The sequence below is a fragment of the Lepidochelys kempii genome, chromosome 13 (assembly GCF_965140285.1).
Source record: "Lepidochelys kempii isolate rLepKem1 chromosome 13, rLepKem1.hap1, whole genome shotgun sequence".
In the NCBI taxonomy this organism is placed as follows: Eukaryota; Metazoa; Chordata; order Testudines; family Cheloniidae; genus Lepidochelys; species Lepidochelys kempii.
In genome coordinates, this window is record NC_136392.1 from 41,624,059 (window position 1) to 41,644,799 (window position 20,741).

The window sequence follows — 20,741 nt, forward strand, 5'->3', positions numbered from 1 at the left end:
TGGCAAGACCATTTAGTCCTCTCCTATAGACCCCAGTTGAAGGCTTTTCCCACACCATGTAACAGCTAATACCCTCCGGTAGAGTTTACTCTACCCGCTATGGCTTTGGCTTGTTCCTGTCACGTGGCATCGTTGTTCTGGTTGGTCTCTTTAGCAGCTCAGTAGGAGCAACTTAGTTCTTTTCCATCTTAGGAGCCAATAGTTCAGCAAGCAACACAAGGCTGAGCGGGTTTCAAAGGCTATTCAAAGACCCTCCCTGCTGACAGAACAGAAAAAAAATTCTGCCCGGGGTTATTTCTCCAAAGTGAAGCAAATTTAAGCCCATTGACTCACGACCTGGGGATCTGTCCCATTGACTCCAATGGAGCTAGGGTGATTTACTCCACCTGGGGTCTGGCCCATTGAATCCAATGTGGAAACCCTGATATACACCAGGTGATATACACTTTGGCCAGTTTACACTAGTGGAGCATAGCCTGATTCCTACTTGCTGGAGTCTGTCCCCAAAAAAGCAGGCGGAGCTATTCATCGGAATTGTGGTGTGACAGGTACACCTGTCAATACATCTGGCTCATGAGGTTCTGGGTATTTTGGGGGAGGTGGGGGGACGGTTCCTGGAAGAGGGTGACATTTCCACACAGTTAGGGACCGTGCGGTTTCAGTCACACCTGCACTGCTTGATTCAAACCCTGCTTGTGACTTGTTGTGTCTTTTTACACTGATTTCTTTTTGTGCCATTTTTGTCTCAGAGTCAAGAGAAAACTGATCACTGGATTTTGTAAAGGCCCCTCTATTAACCCACCCACAGTGGTAACATAAGGCCCTCTCAGCTATAGCACAGAAATACATCACCGAATCGCTCGGTTCTAACTCAGCAATTTTCAGACCGACCTATATTTCGCCTCGTCAGAAGTCCAGTGAGAACCGATTCCCAGCCCCATTGTGCTCACTTCCGGCAGACCTTCAGAAGAGGTACTTCGTCTGCCCGCTGCTGCACAGTTTATCCACTATATGTCATAACCTGTATCTTCAGTCGAGAAAATACAGTCCAGTGTGACAGATTCATTTTGTACCCAGGTTAGCTGTCCTTGTCTTTGGGTGACACTGTTGTCTCTGTGTCTGTCAGCTGAGGATATCTAAGAGTTTTCCAATAAATGTGATCTATCTATCCATCCCCATACATCCCCCTCTCTGTCTATCTCTGTATTTTTCTCATTTTTTTTAGAAAGGCTCCAGCTGAGATCTTCAAAGGTGCCCAAGAGATGCAGATACTTTAAAATTGATGGGAACTGGCTGCCCAGATCCGTTGGCAGCTCTGCAAATCCCAGCCTGAATACAGAATGATGTCTTTTCTTAATTTTAAACAGTGTGTGTCTTTGTAAAAGGAGAATAAGTTTCTCCCCTAAACACCATACAATTTTCAATGTCACAGTTCATTGATTTTCTTTTTCGCCTGGAATATGTTAACAGAGGGAGCTCCCTGGCCCTTAGAAACACTTTTTGACTTTCACACTTTTGCACATTCATAATGAACATCACAAAAATTGACCTCACCTGTCAAGGTTCCTTCCCCACTCTGAACTCTAGGGTACAGATGTGGGGACCTGCATGAAAACCTCCTGAGCTTACTTTTACCAGCTTAGGTCAAAACTTCCCCAAGGTACAAACTATTTTACCTTTTGCCCTTGGACTTTCACTGCCACCACCAAACGTCTAACCAGTTTTATTTTATTAGGAAAGAGCCCGTTTGGAAACGTCTTTCCCCCAAAAATCCTCACCAAAACCTTGCACCCCCCTTCCTGGGGAAGGTTTGATAAAAATCCTCACCAACTTGCATAGGTGACCACAGACACAAACCCTTGGATTTAAGAACAATGAATACGCATTCAGTTTCTTACAAGAAGAATTTTAATACAAGTAAAAGTAAAAAGAATCACCTCTGTAAAATCAGGATGGTAAATACCTTACAGGGTAATTAGATTCAAAACATAGAGAATCCCTCTAAGCAAAACCTTAAGTTACAAAAAGACACAAAGACAGGAATATCCATTCCATTCAGCACAGCTTATTTTCTCAGCCATTGAAACAAACAGAATCTAATGCATCTCTAGCTAGATTACTTACTCAGTTCGAAGACTCCATTCCTGGTCTGTCCCTAGCAAAAGCATCACACAGACAGACCCAGACCCTTTGTTTCTCCCCCCTCCAGCTTTGAAAGTATCTTGTCTCCTCACTGGTCATTGTGGTCAGGTGCCAGCAAGGTTATCCTAGCTCCTTAACCCTTTACAGGTGAAAGGGTTTTCCCTCTGACCAGGAGGGATTTTAAAGGTGTTTACCCTTCCCTTTATATTTATGACATCACCTGACAACAACAGTAGAATATAGAGCTGTACTAGTAGACACCGCGTGCTCCCTGCAGCTTCAATTAACCTCGAGCTCACTTGGTGTCTGCAATGAGCAAGACAAGATTTCTCCCACTTCTGTTAATTTATTTGTTGTTTCTTTTATCTATTTTGAATGATTGTGCATGATGTAAAAAGGAGCCCTGCTTTTTCTGTAAGCCCCACTTCAATTTTCTTCCCGCCTTGTGACGTTAAAGCTGTTGTACTGCACATAGCAACAAACTACAAAGTCAAAGGTGGTTAATATGCAGGTCTGCAGCGCCCCCTAGTAGACCTGTGCCTCACCCCAGCTGTCCATCACGATGTGATCCCACCACTCAGTGCTTCTTTCCCAAGCCCAAAAGCGGGGTTCCATGGTAGTGAGCATGTCCCTGAACGCCACAAGCAATCTCATGTCAACGCTACACATGTGGCGAGATCAACATGGCACTCCTCTTGCCTTTGTAGTTTAAAGAATAACTCCACGGCCACTTGTGAAGTGTTGGTTAGTACAAGCAGCATCCTGGTCAACAGCTCGGGATCCATTCCTGCAGCCAGAAAGAAGCAGGGCCTGCAGCACACAAACCGTTGAAAGATGGCACCAAATGGGGAGGGAAGCACAGGGATTGATGGGATGTGAAGCAATACACCACGGGGCATTGGGACAGGACCCAGGATGTCCCGCGGACCCCTCCGCCTTCCCACAAGTCTTAGCAGCAAAAGAGAAAGAGGTGCTCTGTGGGACAGCTGCCCAGAGTGCACCGCTCTGAAAAGCGCTGCGAATGCTGCCAGTGTGAACACGATGTCGTGCAGGCAGCTGTGGGTGTGAACACACCACTGCAGTTTTCCTTTTGCACTCTCTGAGCGGCGCTGTAACTTTGCAAGATTCTAGTCCCTGCTCCACCAAAGACTATCTGTGTGACCTTGGGTGGGTGACTTGTTAGTTCTCTGTGCTTCAGGACCTCATTCCCAAGATGAAGATCATGGTGCTGCCTTATATCACGGAAACGATGTGAAAATAAATACATTTTATGGGGCTGTGAGGTGCTCAGTAAAAGGTAAATTTGTCTACATTCATCATTCTGTAGCGCTTTAACTTGCTCTAACCCCTGAAAAATCACCCCCAACCGCCCCCTCCCCCCCCCACACACACCCAGAGCAGCAAGTCTGAGCGCGGGCCACCACACTCACACATCAAAGCGCTGTCACGGGAGCGCTTGCAATTCCGTAGTGCTCCACTGTCAAAAGGCATTTTTGAAAATGTTTTCCTGAAAGCAGGACTTGTGAGATGACATTCTCTGACCTGTGCTATGCAGGAGTCAGAAACGATCAGATCGGTGCCTTCTGGTTTTTAAAATCTGTCAATCTATTATATCCGTCCCTTTTCATTTTTAATGGGAATCTGCTGTTCAAAACCCGAAATCAGATTAAAACGCTGAGACCAAGCATTTCCGAGCACACAGTTGGAAATTGACAGTCATGGTGATGGCACCTGGACAATAAAACTGAGATCTGGGCTGGCCCTGTCAGGCAGGGAGCTGCACAGACACCTAGTGAGAGACAGCCCCTGCTTCAAAGGTTTTTCAAACTCAAAAGCCGAGACAGATGGGGAAGAATGCAAGCGAGGGATGTGGGAGGGTTTTTGTGCAGCTGTCTCCGGGGACTCTCTCACTGTGTCTCATTCAAGGCACAATAATACACAGCTTCGTCCGCCAGCTCCAGGCCTGCGATGGTCAGAACTGTAGCAGTCGCGTTAGCGTCAGCAGTGAACCTCCTCCGGGCAAAATCTGCGTGGTCACTGATGGTGCTTCCCTTCGCGCCTCCCCGGAGAATGTACTGCGGGGCTTGGCTGGGGCTCTGGCGGTACCAGTGGAGAGAGACACCGCTATAGCCGGTGCTGTAGGAGCAGCTGACTGCCACAGCGCCTCCTTCTGTGACAGACACGTCGGGTTCAATGGATTGGATGGAATTGCCCCACGCAGCACCTGCAACAAAACGAAACACTCCCGATAGATGGGGGGAGTGTGGATGGGGCTAGATAGAGGGGATGTGTAGACAGAAATAGGGTGTGTGTGGGGATAGACAGATAGAGAGAGAGGGTGTATGGGGAGGGAGGGATAGATAGATTAGATTAGACAGTCTGAGAGCACTCTTCTGAGAGAGAGAGTGAGACAGACAGACAGACAGACAGACTGAGAAAGGCTGAGTGAGGGAAAGAAAGAGACAGCTGGTAGAAAGATAATTAAGAATGCAACTTGGTATGAGACAGATTCATAAGCAGTGAGGCAAGTTGCCCGAACAAAGCTAAAACAACAATTACCTGGACACCGAGTCGCTAGGAATAGGCTCAGAAGCACACACTTGTTCATTGTTTGAGATAAGAGGCCCCCGGTAGTTCCACTGAGAGGCGTTCAAACCTCCACACTCTGCAGAAAGCGCCTCGAATGTTAAAACCTGACCCAGATTCTGCCTTACCCCTCTCTGGGGCGGATCTGGACACACAGCTTCCCAGGAAGCAAAGGATGGTGAGGTTTGCGGCTGACCTCACTGTAACATCATGTTTACTTCCTTCTCCTAATTCATCTGGGGATCTCCCCCCACATCCCACTTCTAGAAAAAGTCCTCGTTTTTTGTTGTTGTTGTTTGTTTGTTTGTAATTGTCAGGGTATAGGAAAGAGATTGAGATCTCTAGTGACCTCAGGTGCATTTAGTCAGCGCTCTGTTTTCTCGTTAATAGGTAACTGAGAAAGAAAGAAAGAAAGAAAGAAAGAAAGAAAGAAAGAAAGAAAGAAAGAAAGAAAGAAAGAAAGAAAGAAAGAAAGAAAGAAAGAAAGAAAGAAAGAAAGAAAGAAAGAAAGAAAGAGGACTGGTAGCAGATCCAGTGTCTGGGAATCCTAAAGAGCACAGCTGGCCTGCAGTGGACAACAGGCAGCTGGCCTGCCTCGTAGACAACACACCCGGATTGGCTGGAAGAGTCAGCAGACCAGCTTTTAAACCCAGCAACAACAACAGTCCAGAAGTCGCCCAAATCCTTTCCCAGGGCTGCTACTTTAGTTTCTGGGCTGGCTTGTTCCAGCCATGCTCCTACCCTGGCCCTCAGCTCCACGCCTCACTTTGGCTTTGCCCCTTGGCTCTGTCTTCTGGATGCTCACTCCGTCTCTAGCCCCTGGGCTGCCTGCCCACATCCTGCTCACAGACAGACAGACATTGGCTTTGCTAGAACTACAATGCTTTTCACTAGATCAGGATCTGGAGCACTGGAGTTTTCTCAGGCTTCCCTTGCTGTGAAAGAGACCAGAATCTGACCCAGTGGTTTTTGGCAGGTGTTTCCAAATTCAGAACATTTGGTAACCAATTTTTCAAGGAAAATTTTTGCAAAGGCAACAAATATGGTATTAAAACATTACACATTTCTGCATGTAATTACCCTCGTAAATATCACTGAGATAATAAGTAGTCATGCTTGGTCAAGAGGAGCTTGGTGGTATAATATTATACAGGGATAGAGACTGAAAATATTAAATAATCATTTATATCGTCAGCGTTTTAAACTAAAATCCTGACCCAGTGAAGCCCTTAAACACATTTAATTTTTTAAGCAAAGTGTGTGTAGCCCATTTATTTCCGCGAGACTAAAGCAGGTGCCTAGGTGTTTTCCCGGATTGGGTCCAAGAATCTAGGAGCAGACAGAGTAGTAAACAATGAGCAACACATGAAGCGATAGCGGGAAGAAATATGATTGAAAGTGAAAATACAATTGCACCCCCCCCCCTTATAGTACTTAAGGGCTTCAGTCATTCAAATGGCAAAAGTATCTTAATTTAAATAAAAAGCGAACATTTACAGTGCAAATATATAAGATCCAGCCTGGGTGGGAAGCCTGAATGGAACCAAACTTAGACAAAGACGTTGTCAAGCGGAAAAACACAGTGCCTTCCATATTATGTTGCCCTGAGAAACCGTTACCTTTTTGTACAGGTACAGATATTACCCTACTCCACAGTGGGGTCTGATAACACAGTAGTTCACGGAGGAGTCTGGAGAGACACCTCTTCAATTTCCAAGGTCAGACGCATCTTATTAATAAAATAATCGTTATCCTCCAAGTACAAAACTGCTGAGAATTTCCCAGGGGCAAACCTGGTCTCATCAGCAGACCTGAAAGCTGCCAGTACGTGCTGGGGAGGTTGGCTTGGGTACCAAAACAGATAGGGGCTTCTGTCTGTCGTGCAGACGTTACACTGTAATGTTGCATGGTGTCCAGCGGAGTTTCTCAGCTCCGGAGGTGACTGGGACACAGAATAACTTTCAACAATACCTGCAAAGGGGGGAAAGGCTTGAAACACATTTTTATCCATCCTTTTTTTTCTGTAATATCTATCTATCTATCTATCTATCTATCTATCTATCTATCTATCTATCTATCTATCTATCTATCAAGGCACATCTGATGAGCGAAAACTTGATTTTTAATACAATTCTAGTGCTTGCCAAAATAATTACATAAAATCCCATATGTTTTCGGTTTTGGTTTTTTAGAGATTGCATTTTACTGGCTAAACATTACAAAAGCTGAGGTTCTGAAGTATGTATACAGCTGCTTCACAATGAAAATGGCTCTCACCTGACAGCAGGAGAATAAGATGGAGATGTAGAATCAAGCAGGGCATTTTGTAAATTCAGATTATCTTCACCAATTACTTACAAAGGATTTCTGCCTGCTGCTTCTCATTTAACCGTTGGCATTATAAATATGGAACCTGCCCTTTCTGCGACCTCTTTGTGGACGTCCTATCCCTGCCTGGGACTAAAGTAACATTGTAAAACCAAGGAAATACGATGGGATGCGCTGCTCTGGAGCGCCCTCTGTAGAAAAGTGGAGGGGGAGCAAGAAAAGCATTCTCAGCCCACTGATGGAAAAAAATAATTTATTTTCTGCTGGCGTGTCTCATGGATGGTGTCTTCCCAGAGAAGCAGTGCATGCAGGCTAGAGAGGTTTCATGAAAGCCATTTTCAGAGCTAAGGGGCTTGGATGACATTAATAATGCAGCACATCTTAAAACATTTTTCTAGCCATGGTTCACAGTGATCTTGCAAAACCTGCCTGCTGCAAAATCTTGAGTTGGACTGTAGTGCCTAACGCTCTTAGGCCACTTTGTGGGCCCCAGGCTATCCTCCTAAGAGAGGATGGATGGTCCACTGGTCACAGTTCTGGGCAACTGCATCTATATTCCCCCTCCATGTTCCAGGCACCCCTTTCCAGCTTCTGGTTCCACAGAGGTTAGCTTTCTTGGAGAGAAAAGTGTGTGTCTCTCTTTCCTCACCAGGGTATTTCCAGGCGGTGCAGCTCCCTGCCTACACTGTGATGTCCCCAGTTACACAGACTGCCCAAGCAGGCCAGCACCTCTGCTTTGCTTTCTCTTCTAAGGTAATTTCCTGCAGTTTTAAATTACCACACCACTTTTTTTCTAAGCAAGCACACTTTATTCTTAAGGTAAAATCATTGCTGAGAAAATGTATTAACAGTAACTAAGGAGCCTATGCACAAGCTAATAAGTTTACCAGTGATCTCTCTCTCACTCACTCACACACACACACCCACAACCCTACAAGGGCTCTGGCAAGTCATTCTGTCTAATCCTCCCCTAAGGAGTGGTACTCCCCATTGGACAGAAGGGGCCTGTCTGTTTGCTTGATCAGAAAAAAAGGCCCTGAGTCAGTTTTAATCTCAGGATGTTTATTAAAAATCCATTCTCTGTGGGCTGGGGTGTACTGCATCCAGCTTGAACCAGTACCTGAAAGTCTCCCCAGGAAATGGTGCATACTGGCATGTGTTAGAAGCTGAGAGAATTTGCCTCATCACTTCCTCACACCCCCATTGTTCTCACGTCCCAAGGGAGCTGTCGTCTCCCTTCCCCCAGTGAATTGCACACAATCTCTGGCCCTTAGTGAGGCATACATTTAATACAGTAAGATCTCCCAAAAATGCAAAAAAATGGCATATATCTCATAGAGTGCACTAGCCTGGGACAGTGGAAATCTGGGTTAAGTTCCCTGTTCTTCCACAGATTCCCCATTTGACCTCTGATAAGTCATTTAGGGTCAGATTTTCAAAAGCTGGCACCTAAAGATACAACCAGGTTCCTAGTGGGGCTTTTAAAGGTGCCTAACACACATTGCCTTAGGCTCCCTTCAAACATCCTTTCCACAATTATTACAGTTTTTGAGGATCACAATGGCTAGGGACAGGGTCTACTTCTCCATGATGGTTTATAATTTTCTTCCAGGGTCTTCTTCCTTGAGTCTCTTACAAACTTCATCCAAGCTGAGAGATTTTAACTTTCTCACTTCTATGGCATAGACAGATTTCCAAGGTGGATTTCCCAGCATTTCCCTTCCTTACCTGTTCCTAGCTCCTGCTCAGTGAGATATCTCCTGACAGCTCTTCTCTGTAAAACAGTCACACACACACGCACACTGAAGGATTCTATTACTGAGTAGGAGGGTGTGTAGAACCCTTCAGTCATGGACCAACACCCCATGGTGCCAGGCGCTGTACAGGTATAAAACAAAAGAGTCCCTGTCCCAAGATCTCACAATCTGAGTATAAGACAAGAGACAACAGGAGGAGACAGATGGGGGAGAAAGGGGCCCCATTATGTTGGATCATATTAAAGAAGTTCTGTATTAAAATCACAAATGAGTTTGATTCCCCAGAGTTTAAATTCCAGGGTATTACTAATTAAGAGGTCTCTTGGTTTTTGGTACTTTCTCTCCCTCTATGTGTGAAACTTGCAAGCTGCTAATTGTGTTAGTACATTCTAAGACAGAGTCTGTTCTCAAAGCAATTCACAGAGAGAGAGAGACTCAAAGCAATACTCTGTAACAACAGAAACAGCACCCAGAGACTCCCCGCCCTTTTGTTGTATTAACAATTGTGATTAAAATAGAGATAGAGGATGTATGTGGATGGATGCTTGGTGTGGATAATAACTGAATGATCAGGGAGGTGCCAGACTAAGAATCCAGTGTCCATCGGCTGAAGAAGGCGTCAAGTGGAAATAACCAGACGACCCCCCCGGAGGGCAGACTGGAATCCACCCAACAGCCTCAAGGATGGGAGAACCAAAGAACAAGATAACATCTTGGAGCCGTCAGGAATGTGCTATCTGCTGATTGATTCAGCAACAGCATGATGAAGCAATTCCCATAGACTGGCATAGGAAGAAATTCCTATAAAAATAGACTCTAAAAAGTGAGAACTTTGGGGTCTGATTCTGCAAACCAACTTCCAGGAGCATCAGATGAGCATCTGACAAGGCCCTGCTCCCTCCTCATGTCCAGGCCACCTGGCCAGTGGCTTGGCATGAGCAACTCTAAGGCTGGTAACTATTATAACAACCTTGCAGAACCTGTGTGTGTGGGTGTGTATGTGTGTGTGTGTGTGTGTGTGTGTGTGTGTGTGTGTGTGTGTGTTTGTATGAATGAATGTGTGAATAAATATGAGATTGAATGGAATGTTATCGCTATAACTAACTGCTTACTATGATTCTTTCTGTATTCACAATAAATGTGGTATTTTGCCTTTTTCCCTTTAATAAGATGCTGCTGGTTTTTATTTTATTGGTATAACAATTATACCAGGTCCTGTGCAACCACTTAATGCTACCCCTGCCTCAAAGAGTTTGCAGAGGAGAGAGAAAAGATACAGGGGACAATTTAATGTGAGGGAAGGGAGGGTTTTTTGCACAGCTCTGGGATGAGACTCTGTCATTGGGCCCTCTGCAGGGCGCAGTAATACAGCGCCGTGTCTGCCATCTCCAAGGCTGTGATAGTCACAACTGTAGAGGTGTCATCAGCCTGGGGAGTAAATCTCTTCTTGGCAAACTCTGCAAAACCCCGGACAGAGCTGTATGCCTTGGCACCTGTTCGGAGAACGTACTTCGGACCTTGGTCAGGAAACTGATGGTACCAGTAGAGATAGACATCAGAGTAGCTGGTATTGTAAGAACAGCTGAGTGTCACATTGTCCCCTTCTCCTCTAGCCACTTTGGGTTTATTGGACTGGATCGATTCACCCCCCACAGCACCTGCCACAAGAAATATACCCGTTATATACCATCAGAGTGCCCAACCTAAACAGAGAGAGAGAGAGAGAGTATGGAAGGAGAGAATGGTGAGAGACGGAGATAAAAATACAGATACACAGAAAAGGAGAGAGTACTGCAAAGCAAAAGGCAGGGAGGAAGGATAGTTAAATGCAGTGGTTTCTGTTTGAGAGAAAGACCAGAAAGTTTACTTAGCAATGGGACGGGCTGCCTGACCAAAGCCAAAATCACAATTACCTGGGCACAGAGTAACTATAGGAAAGCTTAGAATCAAACAGGGGCCCATGATTCCAGCAAGGCGGACCCTGTTTTGAGATTGACAAGGAGGCAGTGAAAGTACAACAGGAAAGAACAGGATTATTGACTTAACTGTTATAAACTAACCCAGATTCCTCTCTGAAAAGTCAATAGGGGGCGTATCTGACCCCAAGGCCCAAACCCAGAGGAAATGAGGGGTGGAGAGTGGTGTTTGCTAACGATTTGTCTGTGAAACCATCTGTTTCCTGGCTCTTTCATTCACTCCAGTTTTCAAAACGCTTTGTTTGTGGCTGTGAGTATGCCTATGGCTATGCAATAGATACCCGGTTTAGACATGAAGTGGGCTTCTGTGCCTCACAGGGGAACCAGAGAGACACTTGCTTGTATAAGAAGCTGGGCAAACAGGAAGACTGAAGGACAGAAAGAGAGAAATGGGTGGATGGATGATGATTTCAGTGGAGCTGAAACGCTTTACATCGGCTATTTACCTGTCCCGATAGAGTTAAATCAGTTAGATGGGAAGAGAGATCAGAACCTCACCCAGTGTCCTTTACAGATTGCCAGCTGCACGAAATCCGGTTACCAAGTTTGATTTGTTGGTTGGTTTGTTTTACGGACAACAAATATTTTCATTTAAAGGTTGTAAATTCATGAATATACTAATTCACATAAATATAACTGAGATAATAATGCATCGTCGGACCTGGTTTGTACAGCAGTTTGGCTATAATACCGCACATGGATTGAAAAGGAAACTTCCTCCCAGACGTGGGAAGAGCAGAAGGAACTGAATTTATCAGAGAAGTTTCATAAAATAGGGTCGGGTAGAAAAACAGTCTCTGCCACCCTCGTTGTGTGTGAGCCCCTCGCTCACTTCTTTTATTACCGGAGACGCAGCTCTGCCCCAGTGTGGGTCTCAGAGCACAGTGATACACGGCTCTGTTTTGGAGGGACACAGCCTCAATCTTCAAGGGAACCGTCTTATTATACTGTAACAAAACATTTGAGAGTTTTCCAGAGGTGGACGCGCTCTTCTCTTCAGGAGATTTATAGGCTGTCAGGATATGCTGGGGTGCTTGGTTCGGATACTGGTGGTACCAGAAGAGATTCGGGCTGTTAGACATGATGGTGAAATTACACTGTAGTAATACATCGTATCCCTCTGACACTGTCACCTCCAGAGGAGACTGAAGCACAGAATCACCTTGAACAAACCCTCTAAAGGGAATAAAAGGTCATTAAAGAACTTTCTTTTTCCTTTTCCTTTCTACTATATGTCTGTAATTTCAAGAATAGTTTGTATACAGACCGGTTTCCATTGTTGAACCAAACTTTGTATTGCAGGAGGACAAAGGTTTCCCCCAGGGATATTGGGTGAAATTTGTTCTGGTAAAAATATTATTAATAAGTATTGTGTGCCCATAAGGAAGCTGGGTGCCCAACCCTCTTAGACTCTTTTGAAATCCTACCCTGTAATAAAAGGAGTTCTGTAGCTTATAAGTAACATAAATACTAAATTCAGTCAAAGTAAACATTTCTCACCTGAGTAAACAAGCAGAAGATAGAGCGGTAAAGCCAACTAGTAAAGCATTTTGCAGCATAAATTTATCGTCTTCTTTTTTAGGAGTCTTTGGTTAATTATAAAATAATTCTTCCTTTAATTTGTTTAAATGTTAATTCCGGTTTTAAATGTTAGATCGCCTCTTTCTGAGGCCACCTCCTCTCTTCCCCGCCCGTCTTATGATGCTGAAGTCACAAGGGGACTTCTGTCAGTCAGTTTGACTCAGATATTGTTATAGAAGGAAGTATCTAATGTAATGTGAAACGTCACTATGTGTAAGTCATGGGCACCCACTAGTGGCTGTAAGAAACCATGAAAGAAAATATCAAAAGCCAGCAAGAAAGCCACTTCAGAAACATTTCTGAGATCAAAAACGTCTTATTGTTAAATGGAATTTCTCATGCTGCTCCAGTTCAATCACAAAGTACGGGCTGCAAGTAGGAATCGTTGGGTGACAGTCTCTTCCAGGTCTTATGAAGGAGATCAGACTACATGGTCCCAGTGCTCCCTTCTGCCCTTAAAATCTGTATGTTTGTCGATATGGCGCTTAGCTCACACAGAGAGAGCCCCCTTTCCGCTTTAAACTGAGATGATTCCTACCTGCCAGTGCTGATTGACGGGCTTTGGGGAAAAGGTTTGTTTGTAAAGAAGCTATCAACCATCTTCTCACTATTCTTCTCCACATAGAATTTGCCTGCTCTGAGCTCATGATTATGATTGATTATTGACACAACAGCCCTGTCCCAGATCAGGACACCATTATACTAGGCACTGTCCATTAAGTGCATTCTAGGATCCCTGGTCTGAGCGCAAGACTCCTTTACGCCAGGCGCTGTACAAACACAGAATTTTAAAAGGATCACTGCCCTAAAGACCTCTCAGCTGTCTCCATGAATTATTGGTTTTGGCAGGTAATTGTATTCATGATTACATAAGTGCCTGCTGTGAAGTTAATTATCAGTGACCTTTGTTTAGGAAAGCACCATTAGTCACTCCCTGAGACTTAACCAGCGGCTTAGATGAATTCCTGGTTATAGGGCCAGAAGGGATTTTAAGTGTTTGTGATGGCTACTGATATGTTATTGTTGTAGCTGACTATAGCACTTAGGAACTCCAATGGGAAGCCAAGGGGAAGTAGGCATCTAACCTGGCCAGTCACTCTTGAAAGTCCCACAAACGAGAAGAATTGTAGTGATATTTAGATGCCTAAACAAGTATATAGCAACAGTCTGCTCCTTAAAGTGCTGAAACACCTTTAAAAATCTGACCATAGGTGCCTTTAAAAATTCCACCTGGGCAGTGGTTCCCAACCTAGGGTACGCAGAGGTCTTCCAGGGGCTACATCAACTCATCTAGACATTTGCCTAGTTTAAGAACGGGCTACATCAGAAGCACTAGCCACGTCAGTACAAACTAAAACTTCTTATGGACAAAATGAGAGAGAAAACAATTTTGCAGTAATATTGTGGCTGTGGCACGCTTTTCACGAGTACTTTTTAATTGCGGTAAAATCTGGGGAACACAAGGCAATTCAGGCTCCTGAAAGGGGTACAGTAGTCTGGAAAGGTGGAGAGTCACTGCACTAGGGGACAGATCTTAAAGGTATTTAGGCACCTAGTGAGATTTTTCAAAAGCACCTTGGTGTCTAATTCTCATTGATTTCAATGGGTGTTAGGCTCCTTAGGTACGTCTGAAAATCCCAGGAGGCACTTAAATACCTTTTTAAAATCCAGCCCTACGTGCCTCTCTGCATCTTTAAGCAGACTTTAAAATGTATCCCCAAGTCATTTGCCGAAGTCTGTGGGTGAAACAGAATTTAACCGTACTCCTCAGCCCGAAGCCTTCCTGCGAGCGAGACGTGGGGCTGGGACAGAGCAGAGATCTGTCTATCACTGTGACTGGGCGGAGACTGTGAGGCTTTGGGGACCTCTGTCTCTGGTCTCTCTCCAATGCAGGGCCAGTGAATGGGAAGAAAGGGAGGGTTTTTGCACAGCTCTGCTCCCTGCCTCTGTCGCTGTGCCCGCTGCAGGGCGCAGTAATACATCGCTGTGTCCCCCAGCTCCAGGGCTGTGATGTTCAGGATTGTGGAGCTGTCATCGGCCTGGGAAGAAAACCTCTGCTGGGCGAAACCCGCATTTTCGCTGTCAGAAGAGTATAGTTTCGTTCCTCTCCGCAGAATGTACTGCGGGGCTCGGTTAGGAGACTGTCGGTACCAGGAGAGAGAGACGCCCGAAGAATCGGTGGTTTTGTAGGAACAGCTGAATGTTACTGAGCCTCCTTCTACTCCAGACACTTGGGATTCCTTGGACTGGACCGAATCACCCAGCGCAGCACCTGGGACAAGAAATAAGCCAATACAATGCACTATCAGTTACAGACAAGCGGAGTGCCCAACCGAGAGAGGGGAAGAAATTGTGAAAGGGGAGGAATAAAACTGGGTATGTAGGTAGGTAGACTGAAAAGCAGGGAGTGCTGCAACGAAACGGAGACAGCTGGTGGATTGGTTCTTGTTTTGAGAGGAGAAAGAAAGAGTTTAATTAGCAGTGAGCCAGGCTGCATGAACGAAGATAACAGCTCAATTACCTGGACACAGAATGAGTCTAAAGAGGGTTAGAATATACAAAGGTTTAGAACTCATGGCCTTTGTTTAGCGGACTCTGCTCTTACAGTCACAAAGAGAGGGGTGAAAGCATCACAGGAAATGGCTGAATGTTATAGACCGACCCACATTTCTCCCTGAAAAGTCGAGAGGGGCGGATCTGACCCCAATGCCCAAACCCAGAGGAAACTAGGGGAGGGGAGTGGCGTTTGCTAACGATTTCTATGTGAAAATGTTTCTGTTGGCTCTTTCATCCACCCCCAGATTTCAAAAAGGGAGGTTAGTTCGTAGCTGTGACTATCTCTATCTCTTATAGTTGTATAAGAAGCTGAGCGAACAGAAAGGCTGGAGGACAGAAAGAGAGAGCTGGATGGATGGATGCTGATTTTAGGGGAGCTGAAATGCTTCACAGCAACTGGCCAGATAGACATAGACCAGACTTGCAGTGATGGGACGGAGATCAGAACCTCTCCCAGTGTGTCTTATAGCATTTTTGCAGCTGCATGAAATCGTGTTACGATTTTCCCGGGGGGGGAGGGGAGGTTGTTTTACTGACAACAAATATTTTCATTAAAAGGTTGTAAATTCATACATATATTAATTCACATAAATATAACTGCTATAATAACGCCTCGGGCTCGGTTTGCACAGTATGGTGGCTCTAACACTGCACAGGGACAGAAACGGAAAGATCCTCCCAGGCATGGGGAGAGTAGGAGGAACTGAACTTGTGTGACGCTGGGCTAGAAAGGGTTAAGCAATAGGCAGGCTCCATGACCCAAATTCAGCCTTTAAAGACATATTAGTAAAGTATGTAAATGGAAATTAAGGCCGTAAATGACTAACAAAAGCTCGTTAGGTAGTCCAGAGCTTTGAAATGTAAACCTGTACCGTTAGAGAATTAGAAGAAGATAGTGATTGTGGTCGTCTGTGTTTACCTGTATCTTGTTAGTGGTTAACAATTTGACCAGACGGTTCCTGTCAATACTCTATTGATTCAGAGACCAAAAGGGGGATACTAACATGTAGATGGGACTTGGCTGTAATAATATCATTGTCTACATTTCTCTGTGAAGTTTCTAGTAAACGGTCTATAAACTGCTTAAGGGATAATTACCTCATGCTGATTAATGCAACTAGATACCCAGATGCACACATAGGAAATAGGAAGTTTTACTTCAAAGCCACAGTGCTTCTTCACCCAAGGAATACTTGCTGTCAAGAGGCTGCCGGAGAACTACAAAACGACCTCTTGGGCCCTAATCCTGTCATCTCATATCTGCTTAAACTTCGTCAGCCGCAAGACTAAGGTGTCCAGCTCAAGTCTGGATCACCCTGACTTGGATATTGGACTATAACCTATGGAACCAATTCAGAAAGAACACTCTGCAACTCTAAAGCTCACCATCTCTACTCGGAAACTGACCTAAGAATTTTACTCATGTCTGTATGTATAATGATCTTTTGAACCAATACTCTTTTCTTTTTTAAAAACATTTTACTTTAGTTAATAAGAATTGGCAGTAAGTGTGTATTTGGGTAGGATATGAAATATTCCTTGACCTGGTGGGTAATGTGTCCGATCCCAATGTGGGATTGGTAGGACTTTTGACATGATGAAGGAGACTTTCAGAAATCAATCCTCACCATATTTGACTTCGCTGTTTGAGTGGGAGCCCAAGACTGGATTGTATTAAGGGAACTGTGTTTTTGGCTTTGTAGGTATTGTAGACGCTATTTTGTTCCTGGTTTGGTGACTCTAAGAGTTAAAAATGACCTCCAGTTTGGGGGATCATCCACCCCATTCTTTGCAGTTTGCCCCAACTGAGCAATTTCAGCTTGCTCCTTCCCCCCCACCCCCCAAACTTCCGGTCACAACTTGGCAGAGAAGTATCATTAAAAAAGGGTCTGGTAGGAAAACAGCCTCTGACAACATCAGTGTGCTTGAGCACCCAAGATCACTTCTTGTACCGCTGGAGATGCCGCTCTGCCCAGCGTGGGTCTCAGAGCACAGTGATACACGGCTCTGTCTTGGAGGGACACAGCCTCGATCTTCAAGGGAACCGTCTTATTATTGTCGAACAAAACGGTTGAGAACTTTCCAGAGATGAAGGTGTTCTTCTCAGCAGCAGATTTATAGGCTGTCAGGATATGCTGGGGTGCTTGGTCCGGATACTGGCGGTACCAGAAAAGATTCGGGGTGTTAGAAATGGTGGTGAAATTACACTGTAATAATACATCGTCTCCCTCTGACACTGTCACCTCCAGAGGAGACTGAAACACAGAATCACCTTCAACAAATCCTGTAAAAGGAATAAAAGGTCATTAAAGAACTTTCTTTTTCCTTTTCCTTTCTACTGTATGTCTATAATTTGAGTACTAGCATGTATACAAAGTGGTTTCCGTTGTTAAACCAAGCTTTGTTTTCCAAGAGAGGACAAAACCTTCTTCCAGAAAAACTGGACGAAGTTTGTTGTTCTGGTTAAAATATTCTGTGCTGTTAATAAGTATTGTGTACCCATAAGGAAGCTGGGTGCCCAACTCTCTTAGGGTCTTTTGAAAAGCTACCCTGTAATAATAACAGGTTTCAGAGTAGCAGCCCTGTTAGTCTGTATTCGCAAGAAGGAGCCCACGAAAGCTTATGCTCAAATAAATGTGTTAGTCTCTAAGGTGCCACAAGTCCTCCTTTTCTTTTTCCTGTAATAATAGGAATTATGTAGTTTTTAAGTAACATAAATACTAAATTCAGTCAAAGTAAACATTTCTCACCTGAGTAAAAAAGCAGAAGATAGAGCGGTAAAGCCAAGTAGTAAAGCATTTTGCAGCATAAATTTAACTTGTTTTAGGAGTCTTTAGTTAATTATAAAATAATTCTTCCTTTAATTTGTTTAAATGTTAATTCCAGCTTTAAACGTTAGATCTGCTCTTTCTGAGGCCACGTCCTCTCTTCCCCGCCCCTCTTATGATGCTAAAGTCACAATCACAAGGGAACTTCTGTCAGTCAGTTTGATTCACATATTGTTATAGAACGAAGTATCTAATGTAATGTGAAACGTCACTATGTCTAGTCAGGGGCGCCCACCAGTGGCTGTAAGAAACCATGAAAGAAAATATCAAAATCCAGCACGGAAGCCACTTCAGAAACCTTTCTGAGACTAAAAAGTCTTATTGTTAAATGGAATTTCTCATGCTGCTCTAGTTCAACCACAAAGGATGGGCTGCAAGTAGGATCGTTGAGTGACATTCTCTGGCCTGCGTTATACAGGAAATCAGACTACATGATCACAGTGCTCCCTTCTGCCCTTAAAATCTGGACCAGGACCCCATTATGTTAGGCGCTGTACACTAAGAGTATTCCAGGTGCCCCTAGAAGACCTAGTCTTAGACCAGGACTCCATTGCGCTGGGCACTGAGCAAGCACAGAGGGGGGAGGGATAGCTCAGTGGTTTGAGCATTGGCCTGCTAAACCCAGGCTTGTGAGTTCAATCCTTGAGGGGGCCATTTAGGGATCTGGGGCAAAAACTTGTGGATTGGTCCTGCTTTAAGCAGGGGGTTGGACTAGATAACCTCCTGAGGTCCCTTCCAACCCTGATATTCTATGATTCTATGAAAAGGATCATTGCCCTAAAGACTATCAACTGCCTTAATGAGTTATTGCTGCTATGTTTTTGGCAGGTAATTTTAATCATCATTACATAAGTACCTGTTGTGCAGTTAATTATCAGTGACCTTCATGCAGGAAAGCACCATTAGTAACTCCCTACGACTTAAACACCTGCTTTGGCAGATGAAATTTCATGTTGATAAATGCAAAGTAATACACATTGGAAAGCATAATCCCAACTATACATATCAAATGGTGGGGTCTAAATTAGCTGTTTCCACTCAAGAAAGAGATCTTGGAGTCACTGTGGATAGTTCTCTGAAAACCTCCACTCAGTGTGCAGCGGCAGTCCCAAAAGTGAACAGAATGCTGGGAATCATTAAGAAAGGGATAGATAACAGAACAGAAAATGTCATCTTGCCTCTCTGTAAATCCATGGTACGCTCACATCTTGAATACTGCGTGCAGATGTGGTCGCCCCAACTGAAAAAAAGATACATCGGGATTGGAAAAGGTTCAGAAAACAGCAACAAAAACGATTAGGGGTATGCAACAGCTTCTGTATGAGGAGAGATTAATAAGACTGGGACTTTTCAGCTTGGAAAAGAGACGGCTAAGGGGAGATATGACTGAGGTCTTTAAAATCATGACTAGTGTCGAGAAAGTAGATAAGGAAGTGTTGTTTACTACATCTCATAACACAAGAACTAGAGGTCACCACATGAAATTAATAGGCAGCAGGTTTAAAACAAATAAAAGGAAGCATTTCTTCACACAACACACAGTCAACCTGTGTAACTCCTTGCCAGATGTTGTGAAGGCCAAGACCATAACAGGGTTAAAAAAAGAACTAGATAAATTCATGAAGGATTGGTGCATCAATGGCCATTAGCCAGGATGGGCAGGGATGGTGTCCATAGACTCTGTTTTCCAGAAGCTGGGAATGAGTGACAGGGGACGGATCACTTGGTGATTCCCTGTTCTGTTCATTCCCTCTGGGGCACCAGGCACTGGCCACTGAAGACAGGATACTGGGCTAGATGGACCTTTGGTGTGACTCAGTGTGGCTGTTCTTATGTTCTTATACTTATTTGATTTCCTGAGTGTTGGGGGAGAAGAATTTTTTTAAGTGTTTGTGATGGCTGATGATATGGTATTGTTATAACTCACTATAGCATTTAGGCACTCCAAGGGAAACCCAGGGGGAGTTAGGCACCTAACCTGGTCAGTCACTCTTGAAATTCTCACCAAAGAGAAGATTTTAGTGGTGTTTGGATGCCTAAAGACGTCGATAGCAATTGTCTGCCTCAAAAAACGTGCTCAAAAATTTGCCCTAGGTGCTTTCAGACATCTCACACGGGCATTGGTTCTCAACCAGAGGTGCACAGAGATCTTCCAAAGGGTACATCAACTCATCTAGACATTTGTCTAGTTTTAGAACAGGCTACATAAAAAACACTGGCAAAGTCAGTGCAAACTAAAACGTCATACAGAGAAAATGGGACATAAATCATGTTTTTTTCAGTAATAGTCTGGGTGCGCCATTTTTGTATTTTTAAAGCTGGTTTTTTTTTTAAAAAAAGTGAGTAGTTTTTAAGTGAAGTGAAACTTGGGGTGTGGAAGAGGAATCAGAATTCTGAAAGGGATGGAGTAGTCTGGAAAGGTGGCGAGCCACTGCGCTACGAGGCAGATCCCAAAGGCGTTTAGACACCTTGTGAGATTTTGTCAAAAACACGTAGGTGTCTCAATCTCCTTGATTTCAATGGGTGTTAGGTGCCTAGGTACCTTTGAAAATCCCAGTGGGCACTTGAATACCTTTTTAAAATCCGGCCATAGGTGCCTCTCTGCATGTTTAAGCACCTAAATACCTTTAAAATCTCTCCCCTAGTCATTTGCCCAAGTCTCTATGGGTGAAATAGAATTTAACCACATTCCTCAGCCTGAAGCCTTCCAGCGAGCGAGCGGGATGTGGGGCCGGGACAGCTCCTGTTGGTAATTTCCTGTCACCGAGAGCAGAGCCGTCTCTGTCTCTGTCACTGTCGGGAGACCGCTGGGCTTCGGGGACGCCCGTCTCTGGTCTCTCTCCGATGCAGGGCGGGTGAATGGAAAGGAAAGGGAGGGTTTTTGTACAGCTGCGCTGTGTGGCTCTGTCACTGTGCCCGCTGCAGGGCGCAGAGATACACCGCGGTGTCCGCCAGCTCCAGGGCTGCGATGTTCAGAACTGTGGAGC

General features: G+C 44.5%; 1 gene segment (V, D, J or C); it reads right to left on the reverse strand.

Annotated features, from left to right (window-relative positions):
* Positions 1-4,049: 4,049 nt before the first annotated feature.
* On the reverse strand, positions 4,050-5,566 carry LOC144929194 (immunoglobulin lambda variable 1-40-like). The segment is given in 2 exon segments: positions 4,050-4,366; positions 5,470-5,566. Coding segments are annotated over 2 exon segments (414 nt in total).
* Between the last annotated feature and the right edge of the window lie 15,175 nt (positions 5,567-20,741).